The following is a 21,271-nucleotide window of genomic DNA, read 5'->3' on the forward strand; positions in this document are numbered from 1 at the left end:
GCTCCTTCCCTTCATCCCTGTCTGTCTGCAGGGCTGACCCTGCGCTGCTCACTCTCCTCTCCAAGGCCACTTGTTCTTGACAGGTCGCAGAATCCTGGCCTGGTTGGGAAGGGACCTCTGTAGATCCCCAGCCCAGCCCTGCTCACGCAGGGTCACAGAGCAGATCACACAGGTGGGTCCAGGGGGTTTGAATGTCTCAGAGAAGGAGACTCCACGCCCGCTCTGGGCAGCCTGGGCCAGGCTCTGGCACCTCCCAGCAAACAAGTTTCTGCTCATGTTCAGATGGAGCCTCCTGTGTTTCAGTCTGTGCCCATTGCCCCTCACCCTGGCGCTGGGCACCACTGAACAGAGTCTGGTCCATCCTCTGACACCCACCCTGAGATATTGATCCCATTGAGCAGATCGCTCTCAGATTCTCCAGCCGAACAGCCCCAGCTCTCTCAGTGTCTCCTCATCAGAAAGGTGCTCCAGACCCCTCAGCAACTTTGTGTCCCTCCACTGGACTCTCTCCAGCGATTCCTTGTCCTTCTTCAACTGGGGAGCCCAGACTTGGACACAGAACTGCAGATCTGTGATTCATTCTGTGATTCTGCGATTCCCACCAGCTGACGTCGCGAGGTCCCTGGGCGCAAAGGTGGTGATCGCCATCGACGTGGGGAGCCAGTATGAGACAGACCTTGTCAACTACGGCGACTGCTTGTCCGGCTGGTGGCTGCTCTGGAAGAAGTGGAATCCACTGGCCGAGAAAGTCAAGGTATTATAGATTATATTAAAATGGCGGCTGGTTTTATGTGCAGAGTAGGAACCTTCTACTTGTTCATTCAGGGAGCAATTCTGGGGACAGACCATCATCTTTCTTGGAGTTGGGCGCTTACTCTGGACAAAGCAAGCTGGGCAGCGCCCTGACACCAAAGGAAAGGCAGTGACATGGGAGAGAGTAGAGCCCCAGGCTGGGAAGGGGATGGTAGAATTGTCAGGGCAAGGGAACCTTTTCTTAGAGGTGCCGTAAGTTTTAATAAAGTCAGAATGTACACATTTTGCCAATAAAAAGTAATTTGGTGTTTCTACCCTATATGTCTCTGAACTGTAGATTTAGGGAGATTTTAGCACTAGGCAGTAGTTAACATTACTGCTACTGATAATGCTGGGCTGCAGAGTATCATGGCCTGAAGTTGCGCCAGGGGAGGTTGAGGTTGGATGTACGGAACAATTTCTTCCCCAAAGGGCTGTGGGGCATTGGAACAGGCTGCCCAGGGCAGTGCTGGAGTCACCATCCCTGGAGGGTTGGACAGACGGACATGAGGTTCTCAGGGACATGGGGTAGAGGTGGACTTGACTATGTGAGGTTGATGGTTGGACTCAATGACCTTAAAGGTCTTTTTCAACCAAAATAATTCTATGATTCTAAGATTATTTTTTTTTTAATTGTTGCATGAAATTAGGCCAACCCTGTTACTTAGTCTTCTGCATTTCTTAAGTTATCTGGCTCTGCAGCTGTCCCCCAAGTGAATGATGTTTTTAATTCTTTGCTCCCAACTACAATTAACATATTTCTCATGTTGGAATAGAAAGTAAAATACTTGTTTGTTCTTCCCAATGTTGGGGAAAATGCTACAAACTGTTGATACGGCTCTGTAATCTAAAGTTTTTCCTGTAATAACTCCTTTCCCTGAAAAGGTCTCATCTCCCTGAGAAGGGATATTATATTTGGAGTGGTACAGCTGCGGAATGTCCCGCTGTGCTGTGGCAAAGGGGAAATGGGAGACCCTGACGCTTCTCAGCAGCATCCAGTGAAATGTTAATATTACAACTGCCCGAGTGACAACAGGTGCACATGAAAACGTGGGATTCCTTCTGAAGTCTCCATCTGTGGAGATATTAAAAACTCAGCTGGTCTTGGACAGCCTGTCCCAGCTGACCCTGCTTGAGAGATCCCCATCAACCTCAACCATTCTGTAAACTCTCTGCCCTGGTACCGTAGAGATCAGTATCCATTGCTGCCTTGAAGGGTCCCTGTGCCCCTTGCACCTCAGCACAGATCTCTCAAGGTACCACAATATCCTGGAATGAAAGGTTCAGTTCAACCTTGAACTGCAGAAACGTGTTTGAAGGAATTCCCGTTCTGCTGCGGATGATGGAGACTCTGCTCAGCTGTCCGCGCTGCCCGGGGAGCAGACGGAGCTGTCGATGTGTGAAGGCTTCAGCAAGCTTCTGTGTGCTCTTGGGGAAAAAAAATGATAGATAACTTGCTTTTTCTCCATTGTGAATAGAGAAAGCATTCAGAAATGAAATTTCTGAAATCAGGGGAGGCCATTTCATTCAGAAATGAAATTTCTGAATTAATCATGATGTCTGGCCGGGTTGGCAGGTGCTGAACATGGCAGAGATCCAGACGCGGCTGGCGTACGTGTGCTGTGTGCGGCAGCTGGAGATGGTGAAGAGCAGCGATTACTGCGAGTATATCCGCCCGCCCATCGACCGATACCGGACCCTGGACTTTAAGAAATTCGAAGAAATCTGTGTAAGTGCATCCTAGGCAAGGCAGTTTCCCCCCTATTACCGTTCCACTGAAATCTGCTGGTTTGTGGTGCTAATTAGTGCCTGAGCTGTTGTTGAGTAAGAGGAGTCCGTTGGCACAGAGTGAAAAATTGACACTAAATAATTCTGTGGAATGATATCACAGCTGTGAGATTGGATTAACAGCAGAAATCGAGTCAGTAATCTTATTTATATAATGACCTGTGAACGGATCAGTTGCCTCACTCTGTTTCATGACAATTCTTGCTCATCTGCTTGGTAAAAACTCTTGGGTGTCTGAGCTGCTTTGGGCAGTTGTGGTTTGTCAAATGGTGTCATTTCTCTCCTTTCATTATGTAGCTTGTTGTCGCATGAAAAATTCGAAGAAGTCTGTAGGGGAGGCCATGAATCAGTGAAATGGAGGGCAACAGGCTAAAGTATCTGGCTCGGTTAACGTTTCAACACTTCTATTAATAAAACATATCATCCACAATTCCTCTGCACCTGATAGAGTATCAGGAAAATGGCACCAATGTCAGTGGAAGGACGTTGTAAAAAAGGTAACACCAGGTTACACTTATCTGGGATTTAGTTTGGTTGGTTTGTGTATCAGACACCAGCATGGGAGGAACTGACTCCAGGTGTTGAATTGTCTAAGTGACACAATTCAGTGTTCACAACAAAAACGCCTTTGCCCGGGTTGGGGTAATCACAACAATTCTGGCTCATTGTCTCCTGTCAGGAAAGTGATTTTTACTGTCTCTCTGTTCTTTGTCTGCCTCAGCCTTGCAAGCGTCGTCCATCCTGAGGTGTTTCCGCATGGCTTTGCTCTTCTCCTTTGCTAAAAACCCTTCCCCTGCAGTTTTTCTTTAAGTCGATCTCCTTTACAGATGTCGTGAGAACCTACAATCCTCATTAAGCTGTAGATTGATTTCTCGGTCTTATGAATCCCAAACAAAACCAGGAACACAGTGGACCCTGCAGATCCACGTTTGAGACCTTCGGACCCAGCAGCAGCTACCAACCCACCGGCTGATTTCCCCAATATAAATATTTTCTCAAGGATATTTGGTGTCTCCGAGCTCCTGGGCAAACGGTGCTGTCTGCCAAGGGTGGATCTAGGACTTTGCTGATAAATAATATTCTTTGGTAGATGGAGTGCCCTGGCCGTTCTGCAAACCTTGACAAAGGGTCTGGTAGTTCATCACAGTAACAGGTAGTGAGCTGTCAAATCATTGTTCTGTCTAATTTGGTGTCGTTAAAGAGATTTAAAGTCACCAGGCAGATTTTTCTCAGTGGAGTAAAGCATGAGAAAAGTGCAGGTTCTCAACGACGTGACATTCTGTGAGCAAGCTCTTGGCAGGAGACACTGTGGGTATGGAGGGGCAGCACCCCCCTGGATTTTCATTCCCTGCAGTGGAGCTGAATAACTTCATTCCACAGGGAAGCTTTAAACTGTGCTGACCTTAAAGGAAAGAGCAACCTATGCATTCCTTTATTGTTATAGACTGCGGAGTAGTGGGGCTTTTAATTTCAGCTGTGTACCTGGATTTTACAGAGAACAGAAATGGGCACCATATAACCATTCCCAAGACCTGTTTTTCTGTCCTTTTGATTTGATTTTCAACACCATTTCTACTGACTTGTTAGAAAAACAGTAAAACTCAGTGCAATCGGTTTATTTTTTCCAGTTGTTTCCATGCTAGTGACGCGGTGCCCTGTTATTATTCCCAGAACAAATTATGTTATACTTTTAAATTAGTGTTTGTGGGTTGGATGTTGTCCATGTGCCATCATTCCCGCTCCAGCAAACCAACTCTCGCATGTTCAGTGCAGTCTGGCTTAACTTATTGCAAAAATTTTTGGAGCTGGGAGCCCTAAACTAACTTCTCTTTGCTAGAAAAGTTGTATTTTCTTGGCTTTTCTTGAGCCAAGAGGGGAGAAGACACAAATTAATTCCTGTTGTCACCTTCTTCCAAAGAAAGAGCCAGTACTGTGTGCATACATACGTGTCCTGAGCTTCTCTTTATAAGGCGTTATTCTGCGAGCAGCCTGCCTGAAAAATGTAAGAATAGTTGTGTGAGGTGGCATTTTCATTGCATACCCTGGGAACAAAGGTCAAATTAGCATTTTGCCTTAAAATAGCACCTTGTTTGCTTAATTGTCCCCTCATTCTTAGGCTGAACAGCCCATGTAGGTGAGGCTGGAAGGTGGCAAAAGTACATCCTGGCTTTGGGGTAGAGCTCTGGATTTCTCACTGATTTGGAGATGATGTTACAATGTTGGGTTTTTTAATATTAATTACTCTTTTGCCTTGACTCTTTTTTCTGCAGGAAGTGGGATATCAGCACGGGAAAACTGTATTTAGTGTCTGGTGCAGGAGTGGAGTGCTTGACACGATGATGACAGACAGGACTTGGACTTGCAAATCCAAAACCGATGTAAGTGTTCAGTATCAATGCACTCACATGCCAGATTGTGTACAGCCCCAGAACTGCTCAGGGGATGAAAGAGAACGATCGATTGCCTCACGCCCTTACTGCGAGCGTGGAGGTAAAATGGTATTTTAGGCAAGAAATGGCATGATTAGATTTTCAGAAACTTCTTTCCTTGAATCACAGCCTGGATGAATGAGATCCTGCACTTCTCTGGTCACCAGGTACGAGTGTGGCCAAGCTTTGCTCTGCCCACCTCCGATCTCTGCTTGTCCATCCCTGGTAACTGATCTGTGCCCGTTCAGGGATGCGTTCATATCCAAGCATTGGAACAGGCTGCCCGGGGCAGTGCTGGAGTCACCATCCCTGGAGGGGTTGAACAAACGGAGATGAGGTTCTCAGGGACATGGGGTAGTGGTGGACTTGGCAGCATTGGGTTAATGCTTGGACTCAATCTTAAAGGTCTTTTCCAACCTAAACAATTCTATGCTCCTCAGCAGGTACGATGGGGTCTCTGAAACCCCAAGAACTGCAGCGCTCTGTAGGGTGGCTCTTCCTGTTGCTGTTCCTTTCTAACAGGTTTTTGCTTTACCGTGTTTGTAACCTGGAATCGTTCGCAACACAAATGTCCCCAAAGGCAGGCAGGATGCCCACCAGTAACTGTTTTCTGAGACGCGTAGCTGATGTGTATGTGTTCACACACCCACCTTTCTCTTCTCCATCCCCCTGTGCCTCAGCAGTCTCGAGGGCACCAAATGTGCTGCCGGAGCTGCTTCCTGCACCGGTGGTTGTGGCTCTGTCCCCCAGGTCCTGTGCAAGAAGATGCTCTGTGGTTTCAGGAGATGGGCCACATTTGCACCCATCGCTTCAATGTGCATGTGGACTGTCTCCTTGAGTAATGCTGGGTAGGCACAAGTAACCTTTTAAGATTTATTTTTCATTTATTCTTGTGCCACAAACTTTAGGCTGGTACCTGGGTATTGTTCTTGCTACTAGAAACTGATCTGCCAGGGCAGCAGCTCTCGCTCTCTCTTTCTCTCTCCCATGAGAAGACGTGAATTGGGATCGCTGGTGTTGATAGCAGCCATCGCTGGCCTGCAGGGTGTCACTCAAATAGCTATCAGATGCTTCCAGAAAACTTGATTTAAGCACTTGCTGGAAATGTGGTTTTAGTCAAGAGTTAAAATCCCTGCAAGGCTGTGGATTTCTTGCTTTGTTGCTTTCCTTGTCACCCCCCTATCAGAGAAGGCATTTTGCAGCCGTCGCTAAGGCTCTGCAGGAGCTGGCAGCACTGCTGGCTTTCACGCTCCTTGTTCTGCACATCTGAGCAGTTAATGGTAAATGCCCGATTATGGTAAATCTACAGAATACATAGTGTTGCTGAGTGGTTAAGATATCTACTCAGCAGCAAGTCTCCTGGTTTACAGTCCAAGGACTGAGGTCAGCCTCTGGAGTTGGTTCATAACTCAGAGGGCTGACTGAATTTCTTGGCAGGGAAGTTTCAGTTGTTTTTAAGAAACACTTATCACCTTTTTTGAGGGCTTGGGTACAATATTGTAATATATTGGCTTATTATCCTTACCCTCCTTTGAATTCCTCTGATTTAAAACCCAAGTGCTACAAAGGTTTCATGTTTTACCCAGTAATTCATCCCTATCGTCTTTTAGAGGTAGGGAAATGAGCAGTAATATTTTAAGTGATTGCCAGAATGTGTCATGACTGTAATGAGCCTCACTAAGGAAAGTCAAGAGAGGTGACAAGTGACATTGAGGATTTACAGCTCCTCGAGAGAGTGGTGGGAGAGGAAGGGGAGAGGAAGGGCAGCACCAGGGCTGGGTGACACCACGGTTGTGCTGGACCCCATGTGTCACCAGAGAGAGGTGAGCTCAGTCAGGCGTGAGTCACCGGGTGAACTGGGGATGACAGGGACTGAGCTTTGGGGGAAACCAACTGGTGATCCCAGTGAGGAGCCCCACAACTTGTTATTTCTTACTGGGAAGGTGACCTGGAGGTGCATTAGTCTGAGCTGCACAAGACAGGTCCCCATTCTGCCTCTGACACCCTGTGCTCAGCCTGGTTCTAAGCTGGTGCGTGTTTGGTTTTGTGTATTAATAGTTGTAAGAAGTCAAGGGAGGGAAAATTGTGGGTGTCTCAGGAACTGTTAAATGTCCTATTTCATCCTCTAACTTTTATCACCAACTGGTAACAAGCTCAAACACATTCACTGCTGTAACAAAGGCTTATTTAAAGAAAGACTTGTTTTAAAATTGCCCATTATATGGGTACAGTAACTCAGGCTAATATTTCAGTTAAATAACGATATTTGTTACAACTGTGCATCAAGCAGCGAGTTGAACATTTATCACAATCTACCCTGAGTTTTATGGCCCTTCAGCTGCCCTGGAGATCGAATATGTCATGTACTCATTGTAGGCACAGCCTGTGGTTGCGTTTGATAACAAGGCAGAAAGTGCTGATTGCTGAGGTGCCAGGAGGATGAAAGTGGGTTCAGGAGGGCGAACCGGGCGATGGAGCGGGAACCATCAGCCTTGTGCTCAGCTCCAGGCACCCAGGAGATCTTTGCTCCTCCTCTGAAAACTCCGGAGTCCTGTAACAAACATTTTTTTTCATCTGCCTCCTGTTTCAGTAGATTTATTTCTATGAAATAACAAGTCCTGCAGGCTCCCACTGGGGTGGTTCTCTTGTTTTCTTAGTCCATTAGAATCACTTAAGTCCTTTAGCTCTGCTATCTTCCAAGGATAACAGCCGATATTTTTAACTTGCCTTTCATTAGCGAAGGTTTTGATGCTTTATATGTTTTAGTTCTTCAGCTATTTCTGGAGTGTTCAACATCAGAGAGAACTGAGCATGGTTTCTTATTATCCTGTTTCCATGTCATAAGCGTTGATTTTCTACTGAAAAACTCCGGATATTTAATCATTTAGATACTTCTTTGCTTTCATCGTTCAGTCACTGTGTATCTTATCTCAAAAATGCAAATACTGAAGACACAAACAACAGGAACCTCACATAAACTTCACTTGAGCAACCCTTACTCTTCCCAGCACAGAATAATGTGATGCCGTTAATTGGATCTCCTCAGGGAAGTTTTGTCTATTGAAGTGTTATTCAGAGTCAAAGCTAAATATAATTTTGCAGACTACAATGGTAACTGTCTTTCTCTTCTAATTTACTTAATAAAGATTGTGCCGAAGAGAATACTTTCCTCCTTGGAAAAAAAAAAGCAGCAAGGTTTAGAGTGGGATTCAAATGATCTGAGACACTTCTCTGCCTTGTGTTAACTGCTGGGAGTGTGGTTTTGTCCTTAAAATAGCAAGAGGAGGTATTTAAACATTGAATTTGTCCAAAGCGGGTCCCTGTCGGCTCCGTGCTCCCAGGACAGCCTGGCACGGGCTGCCGGCACGCTCTGTGCACGGCTTGGGTTTTAGAGCACAGGTGATCGCCTCCAACGTTGCTGTGTGTGCTGGGCGGCCAGAGCTCGCACGAATCCCTTGCTTAGTCATACGGCACAAAACGAAGATGTAGATGCTTTTTTTCCTGGCCTGGGGAACAGGCTTGTGCAGGCGCTTCACTGGGACCGTTCAGGTCCATGTTCAAAATGAGACAGGACTGACTCACCCTTGACAGCTCCTTAACGGGCAAACGGAGCTGCTGAGCTTCCCAACTTCTGGATGTTTTAAAGTGTGTGTCCTAAGCTGTTTCATTTCATACAGGTATTTTTAAATTCCTTCTGGGCTGTTCTCTGTCTACCGCTCCCCACCAGCTGTTTGTCCTGGATTCACACCTTGCTTTAGCTGTGCTAAATGACATCAAAAGTTAGTTACGAAGGAAAGGTCAATGGAGAGCGATCTGCTGCAGCTGTAATGGGCTTCTGCTGTGACCCCCACAGAGGGTGTGTGATTCACAGGATCAGTGCTCTTGCCAGAAGAGCAAAGAATTGCTCATAAAACCCCTGTGTTAGAAAACTGCCCTGTCTGGAAGCACGTGGACAGGTCTGGGCGTTCAGAACGATGACTGTCCCAGTGCTTCCTGGCAGCTTGGTGCTAATAACGTGTCCCCTGCCAGCTCTTCCCTGTCCTCTCCTGTGGGGGTATGTGCTATTGCGCTAATTAAAATACCTGGTTTTAAAACAAGGTGTGGAGGTTTCCATCTGGTGACCTTGTGCCTGGCCCCGAGGAGGCAGGTGGGGCTGCTCACAGCGTGGCATGTGGGAAGACCAAAATGCTTCTTCAATACCAAAGTTGGGTTTTCTAGAGGAAAAACTGGAGCAGGCAACTTCTCAAAATAGAGAACACTCAGCCCACTGCTTGGGCGAGACAGAGTGAAAATAGAAAGGGTTTATTGAAAATATTTCTCCTTGTGGGTGGACCACGTACCTCAGGCTCTCGCTGGCTGCAGCACCTCCAGCTCCACGGCTTGCGGGGTTCTCCAGGGGGTCCTGGTCACCCCGGTTCCTGGGCTGTTGCCCACCTGTCCCTGCAGCATCCCACAGTGTCGCTGTGCAGGCTCAGGGCTGGACCACAATGCCATGTCCCCACCTGGAACCTGGGGCTCCTTCTCCTGGGGGCAGGTAAAAGCTCCTGGGGGCTGTACCTGGCCCAGCCGGTCCCTTTTACAAAACAACAGTGATGGAGAGCTCGTCTGTCACAGAGTCCAGACCCAGCAGTTCCTGTCTTTGTGATTGTTTCTGTAGTTTGCTGTATGTTTTATAAGGCATGGATGGAGAAGGCACCATTAGAGGTTGTCCCTTTGCATTTGGGAATCCCGTCTCTGCCACCAGACCTGCATCAGGAGAGCTGTTCTGCGAATTACTCACTGATGAGTAATTGAGGGGGGCAATTGTGGAGGATTTATGTGTCTGGAGCTTTCTGTGAACAGACATCATTTTTATGTGATAAAAGTGTTTGGATTCTTTGTGCACGTTTGCTAACATACCTCAAACTGCCTGCTGTGTTTCAGAACGTGGCCTCTCCCACCACCTCTTTTACGGACCTGGCAGAAATCGTCTCCCGGATCGAGCCCGTGAAGGCGCCCGTGGCAGACGGTGAGTCGGGGCAGGGCAGCGGGTGCTCGCTCCTCCCGTGTCCCTTCTCTGGTGGTGCTCTTGTCCCAGCCCACGTGGGACTGTGGTGGCTCAAGGCTGTCCCCTCGCTCCATCCCGAGTCTCTGCAGGGCCGGACCCTCCACGTTCCTGCTGCCTCCTCCACGAGCGGGTGGGAGTCGGATGTCCGTGCTGTGGCGGTACCGCCGCTGCCAGCCCTTTCTGACGTGGTTTCCTGCTGGGGGTAATCCCTGCTCGAGTTAATCTGAGTAAATAACGCACATGGCACCTCCTGCACAGACGGGCCTGCGCTCCCCTTGTGCTGGCCCACGTCCTTGCGATGGCTTTGCTTGTTGGTCTGTGCCCTTTTGAGATGGGAGGAGGTTGATTTAAAGCTTTGACTGAAGGATTTTCTTTTTCCCTGCTGTCACGAGTAGGATCTGGAGTGACTCACGGGCTCCATCGCTTTTCATTTGCTCCTGTTATGGGGAGCACCGGTGAACTAATGAGGAGCAGGTAACGACTCCCGCATCGTTACACGAAGGCAGTCGAGGGCCTGGTGCCTCAAGCGCGCCCTGCGGAGCAGTTCCCTGTTTAAATGCCACTTAAAAAGAATCAGAGCTTTGCAGGCCTGAAATCTCAGAGCGCTTCACCAGTGCTAAAGCTCTTTATAAACAGTCTCTCCCCCTCCTCCTGATTTCTTGTTCTTGCAGAGGGAAATCTAAAGTTAGCAGTCCTCCCATCTGTGACTGTTTGCAGAGATGTCCCTGTGGTAATTTGAAATGCTAATTGCCATCATATGCCTTATGAAGAAAATATTAATCAAATGTGGTTGAAACAGCCATTGTGAACAAGAATGAAGGGTTCACGTAGGTTGGTTATTTAAGGCATGGGCACTGAGACCTGCTGAGATTTCACCAGTGTACTGGGACAGATCTTCCTCTGTTATATAGTTTCTGATCGTTTGCCCCCATTAAGACCTTTCAGCTGGGTGAGGCCATGAACATGAGTGGTGCACAGACTCTGGGCAATGGGAGATGATGCTCATCATCTGTTCTCCTTCCCCCTCTAGTCCTCCAGCACCCAGAGGTGCTGCGGGAAGGATGTGAGAGGAGACACCCTTCTCTTGTTTTATAGCATCTGTATAAAAACCTGTTAAATGCTGAATAGTGCTTGGAAAATCAAGGTTTTGATGGCAGTCGTTTTTATTGGAGCTGTAAACTGCAAGCTGTTGTTTGTGCTCTCTGCTGCTGTTCAGATGAGTTTGCAGTTTTCCCCGTGTATTTTATTAAAGATAATCAGTTGTGGGTTTCGTCTAAACTTAACAATAATTCTCTGATCCACAGTAAAAAATATAAAAAACATTTAAAATTACAAAATGTCTTTAATCCGAATGTTGTAGCAGTTGGTTGTAGTTATTGTGCTAGAAGAAAATGCTGTGGAACAGACTGTGCTGTTGTCTTCAGCATGGAGCAGATGCTATTGACTGTTCCCAAAAGAAATACTTAATCAAAAATCCATTTGAAACACAAGCCACTTGCTTCACTCGTGGGCTGAAGAGCAGCTATTGCTTCGGCAGCTCGGAGCGCACTTGAGTTCACCCATGGAAGCGGCGGAAAACCGAATGTCGCGCAAAAGCGACTGGAATACCTGAGAGAGCTGATGGTTGTCCCTTGTGGAGAGGAGCGGATGTCAATGTCACTGTGGACCAGAGATTGTGAGACACATAGTTAGTTAGTTATTCAGCCTGGAGAACAGGAGCTGAGGGGAGTCGTTCTCACTCTCTGCAACTGCCTGAAAGGAGGTTGGAGCATGGAAGGCATTGGTCTCTTCTCCCAAGGAACAAGTGATAGGATGAGAGGAAACGGCCTCAAGTTGCGCCAGGGGAGGTTGAGGTTGGATCTGGGGAACAATTTCTTCCCCAAAGGGCTGTGGGGCATTGGAACAGGCTGCCCAGGGCAGTGCTGGAGTCACCATCCCTGGAGGGTTGGACAGATGGACATGAGGTTCTCAGGGACATGGGGCAGTGTTAGATTTAGGTTATGGTTGGACTCAGTGATCCTGAGGGTCTCTTTCAACCAAAATGATTCTCTGATCACCTCTGCACCAGAAAGAGCTCAGCCTGTACCTGGATGTCCCTGTTCCCAGTGAGTCTGTGACGATGTGTGCAGGGCAGTTTGGCTGGTAGCGCACAGACGTGGTTCCTGACGGTGCTCTGCAGGCCTTGTCTGGACTGAGGGGTGGGATGCGGCAAATATTCTGTGAAGAGCATCACCAGGGAGCATCTCCCCATTGCTGCCTTTGTGTCCTGCTGGCTGGCCAGAGAGAACCCACCAGAGTAGCTTGGACAGTTTGTATCTTGCTGCTCGTGCTCCAGGCACTGGAGATGCTGGAGAGCTCCAGGACACCAGATCACATACTGGAGATGGTTTATTTTGTGATCTGGCTGGAGAGCTGATGTCTGTGTTGGAGCAGCCCCAGGTCACTGAGCTGGGGGGGTTGGCCACCAGTCATCCTGCCCTGGCCAGCGCTCAGCGCTCAAATCAACAACGATCATTCCTCGTCCAGTTTTCTCTGCCCCTCTGAATGCTCGTTCAATTGGTGTGTTTGCTCTCCTCTCTCTTTAGATGAGTCAGACTACCAGACTGAGTACGAGGAAGAAGTTCTGGACAACCAAAAGGATGATTATATCAATTTCGTAAGGACCCAGGCTGAAGACAACTCCGACTCGGTACGAGCTGCCCTGGGAACAGGCAGCGCCTGTGTCGGTGCCGAGTCCCGTGTGCACGGTGTGCGGTGGGTGTGCGGTGGAGCTGTCGGGAAGGACTCGGAGAGAAGCACCTGGAAGGGACTTGCTGAGGAGAACTGTGCAGAAATAAGTTTGCTTTTCACCTAGTACAGACACTAAATGATGCGCGCTCAGCTCAGTCACTTGCCGTGGTGCGGTGTGCGGCAGAACCATGGTTACAACCTGGCCCTGCAGCTCCGCGGGGGTTCGCTCCGGAGGCGGGTGAGGGAGCCACTGTCTCTGCTCGGAGGGAGCGAAGAGAGGGTCTGGCTGCACCTGCCCGCTGGGGGGTTGTGGAGACAATGGCAGCAGAGATGTGCAGCAAAAGGCAAGAAAGAGGCCACAGACACAACTTGCACTGAAAGAATCCGCACAGAGGAAAATATTGCCCAGTACGCATGGCTGAGAACTGCAACGGGCTGTGCAGGGAGGTGCTGGAAATTCCATCCTTGCAGATACTTGAAAACCAAGTAGATGCTTTGAAGAACCAGATGTAGCATTAGAGTTAGCCCTGCTTAGAGCAGAAAATTGTATTATACCCTCCAGAGGTCGCTTGCAACCAAAGTTGTTTTGGTTCTGCGGGACAGCAGGTCCACCCTGAGGAAATCTTGTGCTGTGAGGCCAGAGTGACACAATGTGACCCACAGCTGGAGGAGCAAAGCTGGGAAGGGTCGATTCCCTCCTGCTCTCACTTCTTACTGGAGCGGCCGGTGGGTTTGAAAGGTGAAGCTGCCTGTTGTGCTGCACACAAACAGTTTCTCAGTGGGAGCTGTGAGCTGTGGGGAAGGTGCTTGGGGAGCTGCTAAAGGAGGTTTCGGTGCTCTGAGTGAGGAGCAGGAGTGATGATGGGAAGATTTGATTTGCTGGGCAGATCCCTGGTGGGTAATGGTTGGTGGACAAAGAAAGGGTGGAAGGGACAGGGCAGACTTTATCCAGCTCAGAGAGGATGCTGAAGAATGATTTTGTGCTTGCTTCTTCTTTAATCCTTCAGGATGAAGAGGTGCAGATAAGACAGCGCAGGAACGTCCCCAACGTGGACGACCAGGCGAGCAGCACCTAAGAAATCAATTAATGTGAAACGTAACTTCAGATTTCCTGACAGATCATGGAGCTGACACTTGTTGGATAACTCTGGAATCATGACTTGGCTGTATTTGCCCTATGAAATAAAATTGTTTTACCGGATTGAAATGTCTGTGTGGTTCTTTGTGTTGGGTCCTACGAAGAGAAAGTTGTCAACAATGAAGAGCCCAACTTGCCTCTGTTTGTATCAGACTTGCAAAGAAACGTGTGGTTTTCAGGTCCTGATGCAGCAGGAGCCGCTGGGTGCGTTGTCAGAACCCTCCGGTGCTCTTCCCCAGGGCCGCAGCGTTTGACGGGAGCTGAGCGTGCTCAGAAGTCCCCCGGTGCTTGTTCTTTTAGTCTCGCATCTGTCGTTGCCGATAGCTCCGCTTGGCTGAATAATCGAGCTGTTAATAATTCTTGCTTTATGTGAACTCTGCTCAGCTCCAGGTGCTGTTGCCTTGAGGGGATTTGTCTGACCAGAGCGCTGCCGATGCTCCTCATGCCGCCTCCTTTGCCGAGCTCTCCTGCCCTCTGAGAAGCGCATCAGCAGCCGGCGGTGATGCCTCCAGGCGTGACCAGAGCAGAGCAGCTCAGCTTTGAGGCCAGAAACGTGCTTGGTGGCACCGCCAAGGACCGTGGTGGTTGTAAACACTGTGAGCTGTTCCCTGTATTTAACCTCCTCTCATGCCACAGGCTCTCCTGCTCTACCTGCCCCGTGTCACGTTTTCCTCTGTCATGTCCATGAACCTGCAGCCTTTACCCAGAGAGGTTGTTCCTCCAACACGAAATGGTGGTTCAGCCCCATCCTGCACTTGCAGGTACATCCCAATGATCCTGCACCCGTGTGTGCAATTCAGCGTTTGGAGGTTTGGAACAGCCCCAGCCCACACGGACACCAGCCCTGTCCCACGGGGCCGGTGCTGCATCACCCGTTGGGCTCCAGGCTCTACCCTGACGGTCCCGTTGCTGTTTTGCTGGCAATGGAGCAGGAGACGGGCGGTTTGGAGAGCCCGAGTCTGCCTGGCCTGGCCTGGGCCGCTGTCCTGCCCGTGGGACAGCGCCTCGGGGCTGACCTACTGCACATGTCTCGGTGCAAGTCATGAACTTAATTAGTTGCTTCATTAACACGTCCTCATGAGCTGTTCAGCTCTTAGTGACAGCCCAGTGGGGTTTGGGAAGAAGAACCAGACACTGTTGTCCACGTAGCACTGGAAGCACCAGCCCCACACCTCCGGGAAGCCTCGTCGGGGCACGGGGAGCTGGGATCTCGTGCTCGGCTCTTTGCGATGGTTCCTGCTGCGGTTTCTTGGGTTCCTGACCCGGTGCGGAGCTGGTTGTGTTGGAGCAGCCCCTCCAGGCTTCGCTGTGCGGGCAGGGACGCCGGGCTGGGGCAGGACCGCGATGCTCCCCCCTGCAGACGTCATTCTCGCTGCGTGTTGTTCCAAAACTAATCTCATCTTATTTACTCGTGCTCCCCTGACCTCCTCCAATGTGTGATTTTCCTTGCGGGCTGCCTGAGGACTGTGTTTAAGCTGTCAAGATGCGGGGGCTTTACTGCATCTCTGGGTTTAATTTACTGTTGCCGTGAGTAAGAGCCGGTAATAAAATCAGCAAATGAGAAATACAGCAAATATTTTCCCCTCCGCGAGGCTGGATGGCGCTGAGAGCCCTGCCGAGATGTGGCCGTGGGACGCGAGGTTTGGCCGTGGGACGGTGGCTTCCCGGAGCAGGAGGCATTGCGGTTATTAAGATGTTGTTTAGTTGATGAACGTGATTTTGTGATGTAGCTTTTGCTGGCGCCAGGGCACAGACTCCCATTAATGGTCCCTTCCCAGCTGACGGTTGGTTCTGCTCCCATCGGGTCCGGTGGGGTTCATGTCTGCGCTCCTGTCCCCATCCCCCTTGGGTCACAGAGGGTCTGAGCCGCTTTTTCCCAATGGCCTTAGTTTGGAGTTTGGTATAAACGGTGCTGAAAGGGGCTGGCAGGACACCTGCACCCGCGTCCCACGCCGGAGCTGCCGTGGGAAACGGGGACGGGCGGCAGCTGCTGCGGGCGCTGGTGCGAACGTGGGGAAATGCTGGTGATGTCCATGCCGGGCCAGTCAGCTCCACCAAACCCCCTTCCCTTCCCAAAATCAAGGCTTTGAGGGGAAACCGTGGCACTAGCAAAAGCAAAAAAGGGTTTAGCCTTAGAGCCACAATGATGATGGAGTGGAGCATCTCCCGTGTGAGGAAAGGCTGAGGGAGCTGGGGCTCTGGAGCTGGACAAGAGGAGACTGAGGGGGGACTCATTCATGGGGATCAATATGGAAAGGGGGAGTGTCAGGAGGATGGAGCCAGGCTCTTCTGTTGACAACCAGTGACAGGACAAGGGGTAATGGATTCAAACTGGAACACAGGAGGTTCCACCTAAATTTGAGAAGCAACTTGTTCCCGGTGAGGGTGGCAGAGCCTGGCCCAGGCTGCCCAGGGAGGTTGTGGAGTCTCCTTCTGTGCAGACATTCCAACCCGCCTGGACACCTTCCTGTGTAACCTCATCTGGGTGTTCCTGCTCCATGGGGGGATTGGACTGGATGAGCTTTCCAGGGCCCTTCAACCCCTGACATTCTGGGATTGTGTGATGTTAATCCTGGGTTTAGAAGTGAATATACCACAAAGCTATTGAACTGTGTGTCGGGGTTGTTCCGGAGACGCCGTGCATGTGGCAGGACCGGCCCTGAGCAGCATTCCGAGCGCTGGGATGGGGCCTGAACGTTAGTGCAAATGTGGCATTTTCACAGGTAACTGGCAGCGCCGCTGTCACTGCTCTCTGCCGTGCCCAACACCAGCAGGGACGGCTCTTAATTAATCCTCATTGCATTGGGGGGTATGGACAGGAATGAGCTTCCCATGATAAAGCAGCCGAGCCCCCAGCTCTGGACATGCAGAGGTTTATCTGCCAGGAGTGATGTTTTGGTCCGGTCCTGTGCAGCGCTGAGCCCCGGCCGGCCCGGGACAGCCCCGTACCGGGCGGGAGTTGGTACCCAGCAGGTACAAACGCTAACGATGCTGCTGGAAACACTTATTTTTGGAACGCCTGTGGCTGGCAGGGTTAGCGATGCCGTCCTCGCAGGGATGAGCACAGCTCTACGTTCTAGCAGTCATGCGGTGTGTAATTTGGGATCAGAAAGAACACCGAATGCACATTAATTTTTAACGTACCATAAATGACACATTTTTTCCTCGAAGATGGTACATTGGATGTGATGCACAGCCCCGGGGGAATATGTCAAGTACGGCTGGTGCCTCGCTTGAGCAGCCCTGACCTGGGCAGGATGGGGTGAGCTCTGCACTGTGCCTGAGCACGTCACTGCTGCTTGGGCCACCGCAGCTGGTCACAGGTGTCCCCAGGTGCCCCATGTGCCCCAGCACTGGCTGTGGTGGTCACAGGTGTCCCCAGATGCCCCAATAGCCCCAGCATGGGCTGTGGTGGTCACAGGTGTCCCCAGATGCCCCATTAGACCCAGCCTGGGCTGTGGTGGTCACAGGTGTCCCCAGATGCCCCATTAGCCCCAGCCTGGGCTGTGGTGGTCACAGGTGTCCCCAGATGCCCCGTGTGACCCAGCCCTGGCTGCAGGTCTCTCTGCACCCGCCAGGCTCAGGCACAGCGGCTGCTTTTCAGCACTGCCTGTGCCTGGGGCTTCACTTGCAACCAATGTGACTCTTTTACTGCATCTCAGGTGCATGTGCATCCATGTTTTTACCGCTGACTTGCAAACCCCTTTCTCCTCCCCGTGGTTGGTGGCTGCCCCGGGGCAGAGGCACTTGGTGCCAGTTTTCAGGCAGTCGCTGCCATTGCCAGAAGGGTTGTTTTGAGTGAGAACTCCCCGGCTGTGCCGCGCGTTGGCTGTTGCGCAGGTGGATGTGGCGGGAAGGACGTGTGTGCCGGCTCTGTCGTCCTTGGCTTCATCATGAGTCCCATCTCGGGCCTTTCCCCTCTCCCGCTGGTGTGGGTCTGCTCCCCCAGCGTGACCGGGCTCTTGCTGCTGTCCCCCTCCCCAGTCAGGTGCTGAATTAGCTGGAAGGGGCTGGCGGGTGAGTTCTCTCCCCTCTGTGGAGCCGGGGGTGCCAGCCCGGCTGGGGATGTCCCGGAACTGCTGCCCTGTGGCTCAGCCACAGCTCTAAGTCACCCGGTGTCTGTGGAATCCCTCCCTCTGCTTGCCTCCTGGCTGGAAATAGAAAGCTTTCAAAGCAGCAACGATCGGACAAGCTTTTAGAGCGGGACTGGCAAAGTGGTCACCCCTGGGATTTCAGGGGTAATGAGGTGGGAAAGAGCCGGCGAGGAGCAGGTTGTGCTGGCTCGGGGTCAGTGCCTGGGCTGCTGCCACCTCTATGGCTCCCGCTGGGACTCGTACCTGGTGGAGACGGAGATTTTGGCCCCTGGAAGCAGAGGGGAGAGCTGAGCCTTGCGGGGTTTGTTGGGGTGCGCCTGCCTCTTTCTGGGCTGCTCTTCTGTGAGCGATGAACCGCCCAGTACCCCCCAAGTGTCAGGAAAGGGATTTCCTAAGCGCCCAAGAGCTGCCACATCCATGGAGCTGGTGGAGCACTGTGGCCGTTTCTCAGTGTGAAACGCGTGGCAGGAGAAGCGGCTTCCACTCCTGTTCCTCCCAGTGGAACCGCTGCCCTGGGAGCTGCTGATTTTGCACGAGGCAAGAACAAAGTGAAGCGCAGAGCCCCAAGCGAGAGGCCGTCACGTCCCGCAGAGCGGCGCCCGCCCGGGGACACACGTGTCCCAGCCCTGGCTCCCGCGGGACCCTCCTCCTCCTCCCCAGATGTCCCCGGTGCGCTGTGCTGATCCGCAGGGAGGCAAAGCCCCGTGAGCCGGGGCCACCCGTGTCCTCCCCCCAGGCCGAGCTGGGACCCAGCGGGGCCAGAGCTTCACGTTGCCAAACTGGGTCACGTCGTGAACTCGAGCGACGGAGCTAAAAATACCAGCAGAGCCGAGCGCTTCCCCGGCAGCTGTGAAGGGCTGCGGACTCGCTTTGCTGTGAGATGCCCCGATTCTGGGGCCCTGGGGCTGCTGGGGATGTGGGTGATTTAGGAGCAGGTGATGGAAAAGCCCCTTGGGGCTGTAGGTCCAGAATCCGCCCCCAAAAATGCCACTCTGCTGATGGTGTAAATACAGCATTGCGAGGTAACTTGCAGCCGGGCTCCTGCTCCTTGCACAGACCCTCCTGTGAGCCTTGGATGTCCCCTCTGCCTCCCCAGAAAACCTCCCCAGCTGCCCCTTCTTATCAATGTATTAGCAAGTAGTGGCAGAAAATAATGGGGGGTGGGGAAGCCTGATGCAAGAACTCAGCAAAGCCACTTGTTTCTCCCTTGGGGAAGAGAGTCCTTTCATTTGAGTGCCAAGAGCAGGGGGACAACTCAACGTCCCCTGCGGCAACCTCAGCCCATTTCTCATCCTGTCTCCCATTCCCGCCCCTGGGGCCAGCGCTGTGCTGCTGCAAAAGCCGCCTCTGACTGACTTTCCCTCGATGATACCCAGATTTTTTGCATCCCATCTTTTTTGGATGAAACATTTCCCTCGCTCCTGTTTGAAAGCTTTCCTATTTTAACACCGCCAAGTGAAAATGGGTTTGTGCATAGAAAAGATCCCAGTTGCTCTGTGTAACTTCTCTGTCATAATTATTCATTGCCAGTCCTCCTCCTTCCAGCAGCTGGATAATTCATCAGCTGTGTTTTGTGCTCATTTCTCAATCAATGATGAAAACATTGATTAGTGTCGGGCTGGGACCAGCTCTGCAGAATCCCTCTAAATCATCCCTGTTCACTGACGGCTCCTTGTTTTGGAGATGGGTTTTCAGCTCTCCATCCATTCAATAGGGGCTTTATTGAGATTGTATGGTACTAAATTTGTAATTAGGGTGTCATATGATATTAAGCCAAACACGTTGCCAAAAGCTAAGCAAATAATGGCTACATGGTAACCTTTATCTACAAACCCATAATTTTCTCAAAGGGTGAAATGAGGCTCATTTGACAAGACATTTTCCATTACCCCGCACTGATGGATATATTTTTAATCCTTGAATTCTATATTAATTGAATCCTCTGTGTCCTCTCCATTTTTCAACCAGAATGTCACACACCCCAGGTTACTCCTGACCAAAATCTCTAAGTCTATGTAACGAACCTACAACATCATTAACGCTCCTTTTGGTTCTAATATATTTAGTGAACAACTTCTCACTCTGGCTTTGCCAGACATTGATTTTCCTTTGCTCGTTCACCCTCCTCTATCAATATCTCTGCTTTTAGTTTGTTGTGGCGATTGCCACATGTTGATTAGTAGATATTCCTTTCTTCCTCGTCATATATATTGTCATTTTGCTTCCAATTGCTGTTTTCAGGCCACTGACTTAGAGGGTGGAATTTCAGCCCAAGTTATATTTTCTTGACTGCAATATTCGCTTTTTTGCTCTACTCAAAGAGCGGCTGATTTCCCACTCTAGACGTGTTTGGGGTTTTTTCCCCTCTTCAATTTTCCTCATACTTGTCCCCATCTCTGTGAAGTTTGTGAAGCTGCTGGTTCCACAAGTGACAAAGAGAACAAGCCGTACAAGTGAATGGGGCCCTATGGTTCCGTGACTCTATAACACGTTGTGGAAGCCAAAGCATCTCTGCTCTCCCTGGCAGCCTGTTCCACCGCTTTGCTGTCTTTGAACAGGTTTTCTTCACATCCAGCCTGAATTTCCCCACCACCATTTAACCCCTTTGCTTCTTATCCTGTCCTGCCTTCAGCCTTATAATAACTGGAGCGTGTGGCTGGATTTCTGCACCATCCGAGCCCTGCTGGTGCTCCCTCTGAGCCCTCCACCCACCCAAATCTCCCCAGAGTGCCCCAGCCGGGGCTCAGCCGGCCCTGCAGCTGCTGCACCAGCCAGCGCAGCCTGCGCACAGCAGCGCGTTTCGTGTGCTCCTCACGCTGTGACGTTCACCCACCCCGCACGAGCACAGCGCTGCTGGCTCCGCTTCAGCTGAAGATTTGCAGCAGCATCCAGGTCCTTTCCTGCAGAACGGGGACAGATTGAGCTGCTGCCCATCCCGAGCTCCTCGCCGAATCTCACTCAGCGCCAATCTGCCTGCACAGCTTGGAAACGTCAGGGGCAGGGACAGCAGAGCGGATAACCCCATCCTACCCCAGGCTGTTCCTTTCCTGTGCCCTGGGCTACTTTATTTGCAGCTGTGGATTTGTCCTTGCCAGCAGGGTCTATGCTAGAGGCTCTTTACTGCTGCACCTTTGCATGATGCCCCAGCTGAAGCAGATGGCATTGCTTTTTCTACACCCTCACCATGGCCAAGAGCTGCTGACGGCTGTAAATGTGTGTGCAGCCCCGCGTGAGCCTCCCCTCGCTGCCCACA

General features: G+C 50.9%; 1 protein-coding gene across 5 annotated transcripts in view; it reads left to right on the forward strand.

The window, feature by feature from the left end:
* The window catches only part of PNPLA7 (patatin like domain 7, lysophospholipase), a 122,389-nt gene extending 108,402 nt beyond the window's left edge, over positions 1-13,987 (forward strand). For all 5 annotated transcript variants that reach the window (XM_082067692.1, XM_082067688.1, XM_082067689.1 and 2 more), the window contains exons 31-36: positions 606-754; positions 2,369-2,521; positions 4,851-4,958; positions 9,933-10,017; positions 12,642-12,745; positions 13,794-13,987. In XM_082067692.1, coding sequence (XP_081923818.1) covers positions 606-754; positions 2,369-2,521; positions 4,851-4,958; positions 9,933-10,017; positions 12,642-12,745; positions 13,794-13,862 — 668 coding nt within the window. In that variant the 3' untranslated portion in view covers positions 13,863-13,987. The remainder of the gene's footprint in view (positions 1-605; positions 755-2,368; positions 2,522-4,850; positions 4,959-9,932; positions 10,018-12,641; positions 12,746-13,793) is intronic.
* The last annotated feature ends 7,284 nt before the right edge of the window (positions 13,988-21,271 follow it).

The sequence above is a fragment of the Streptopelia decaocto genome (genome assembly GCF_964273445.1).
Source record: "Streptopelia decaocto genome assembly, chromosome: 17".
NCBI classification, from domain to species: domain Eukaryota; kingdom Metazoa; phylum Chordata; class Aves; order Columbiformes; family Columbidae; genus Streptopelia; species Streptopelia decaocto.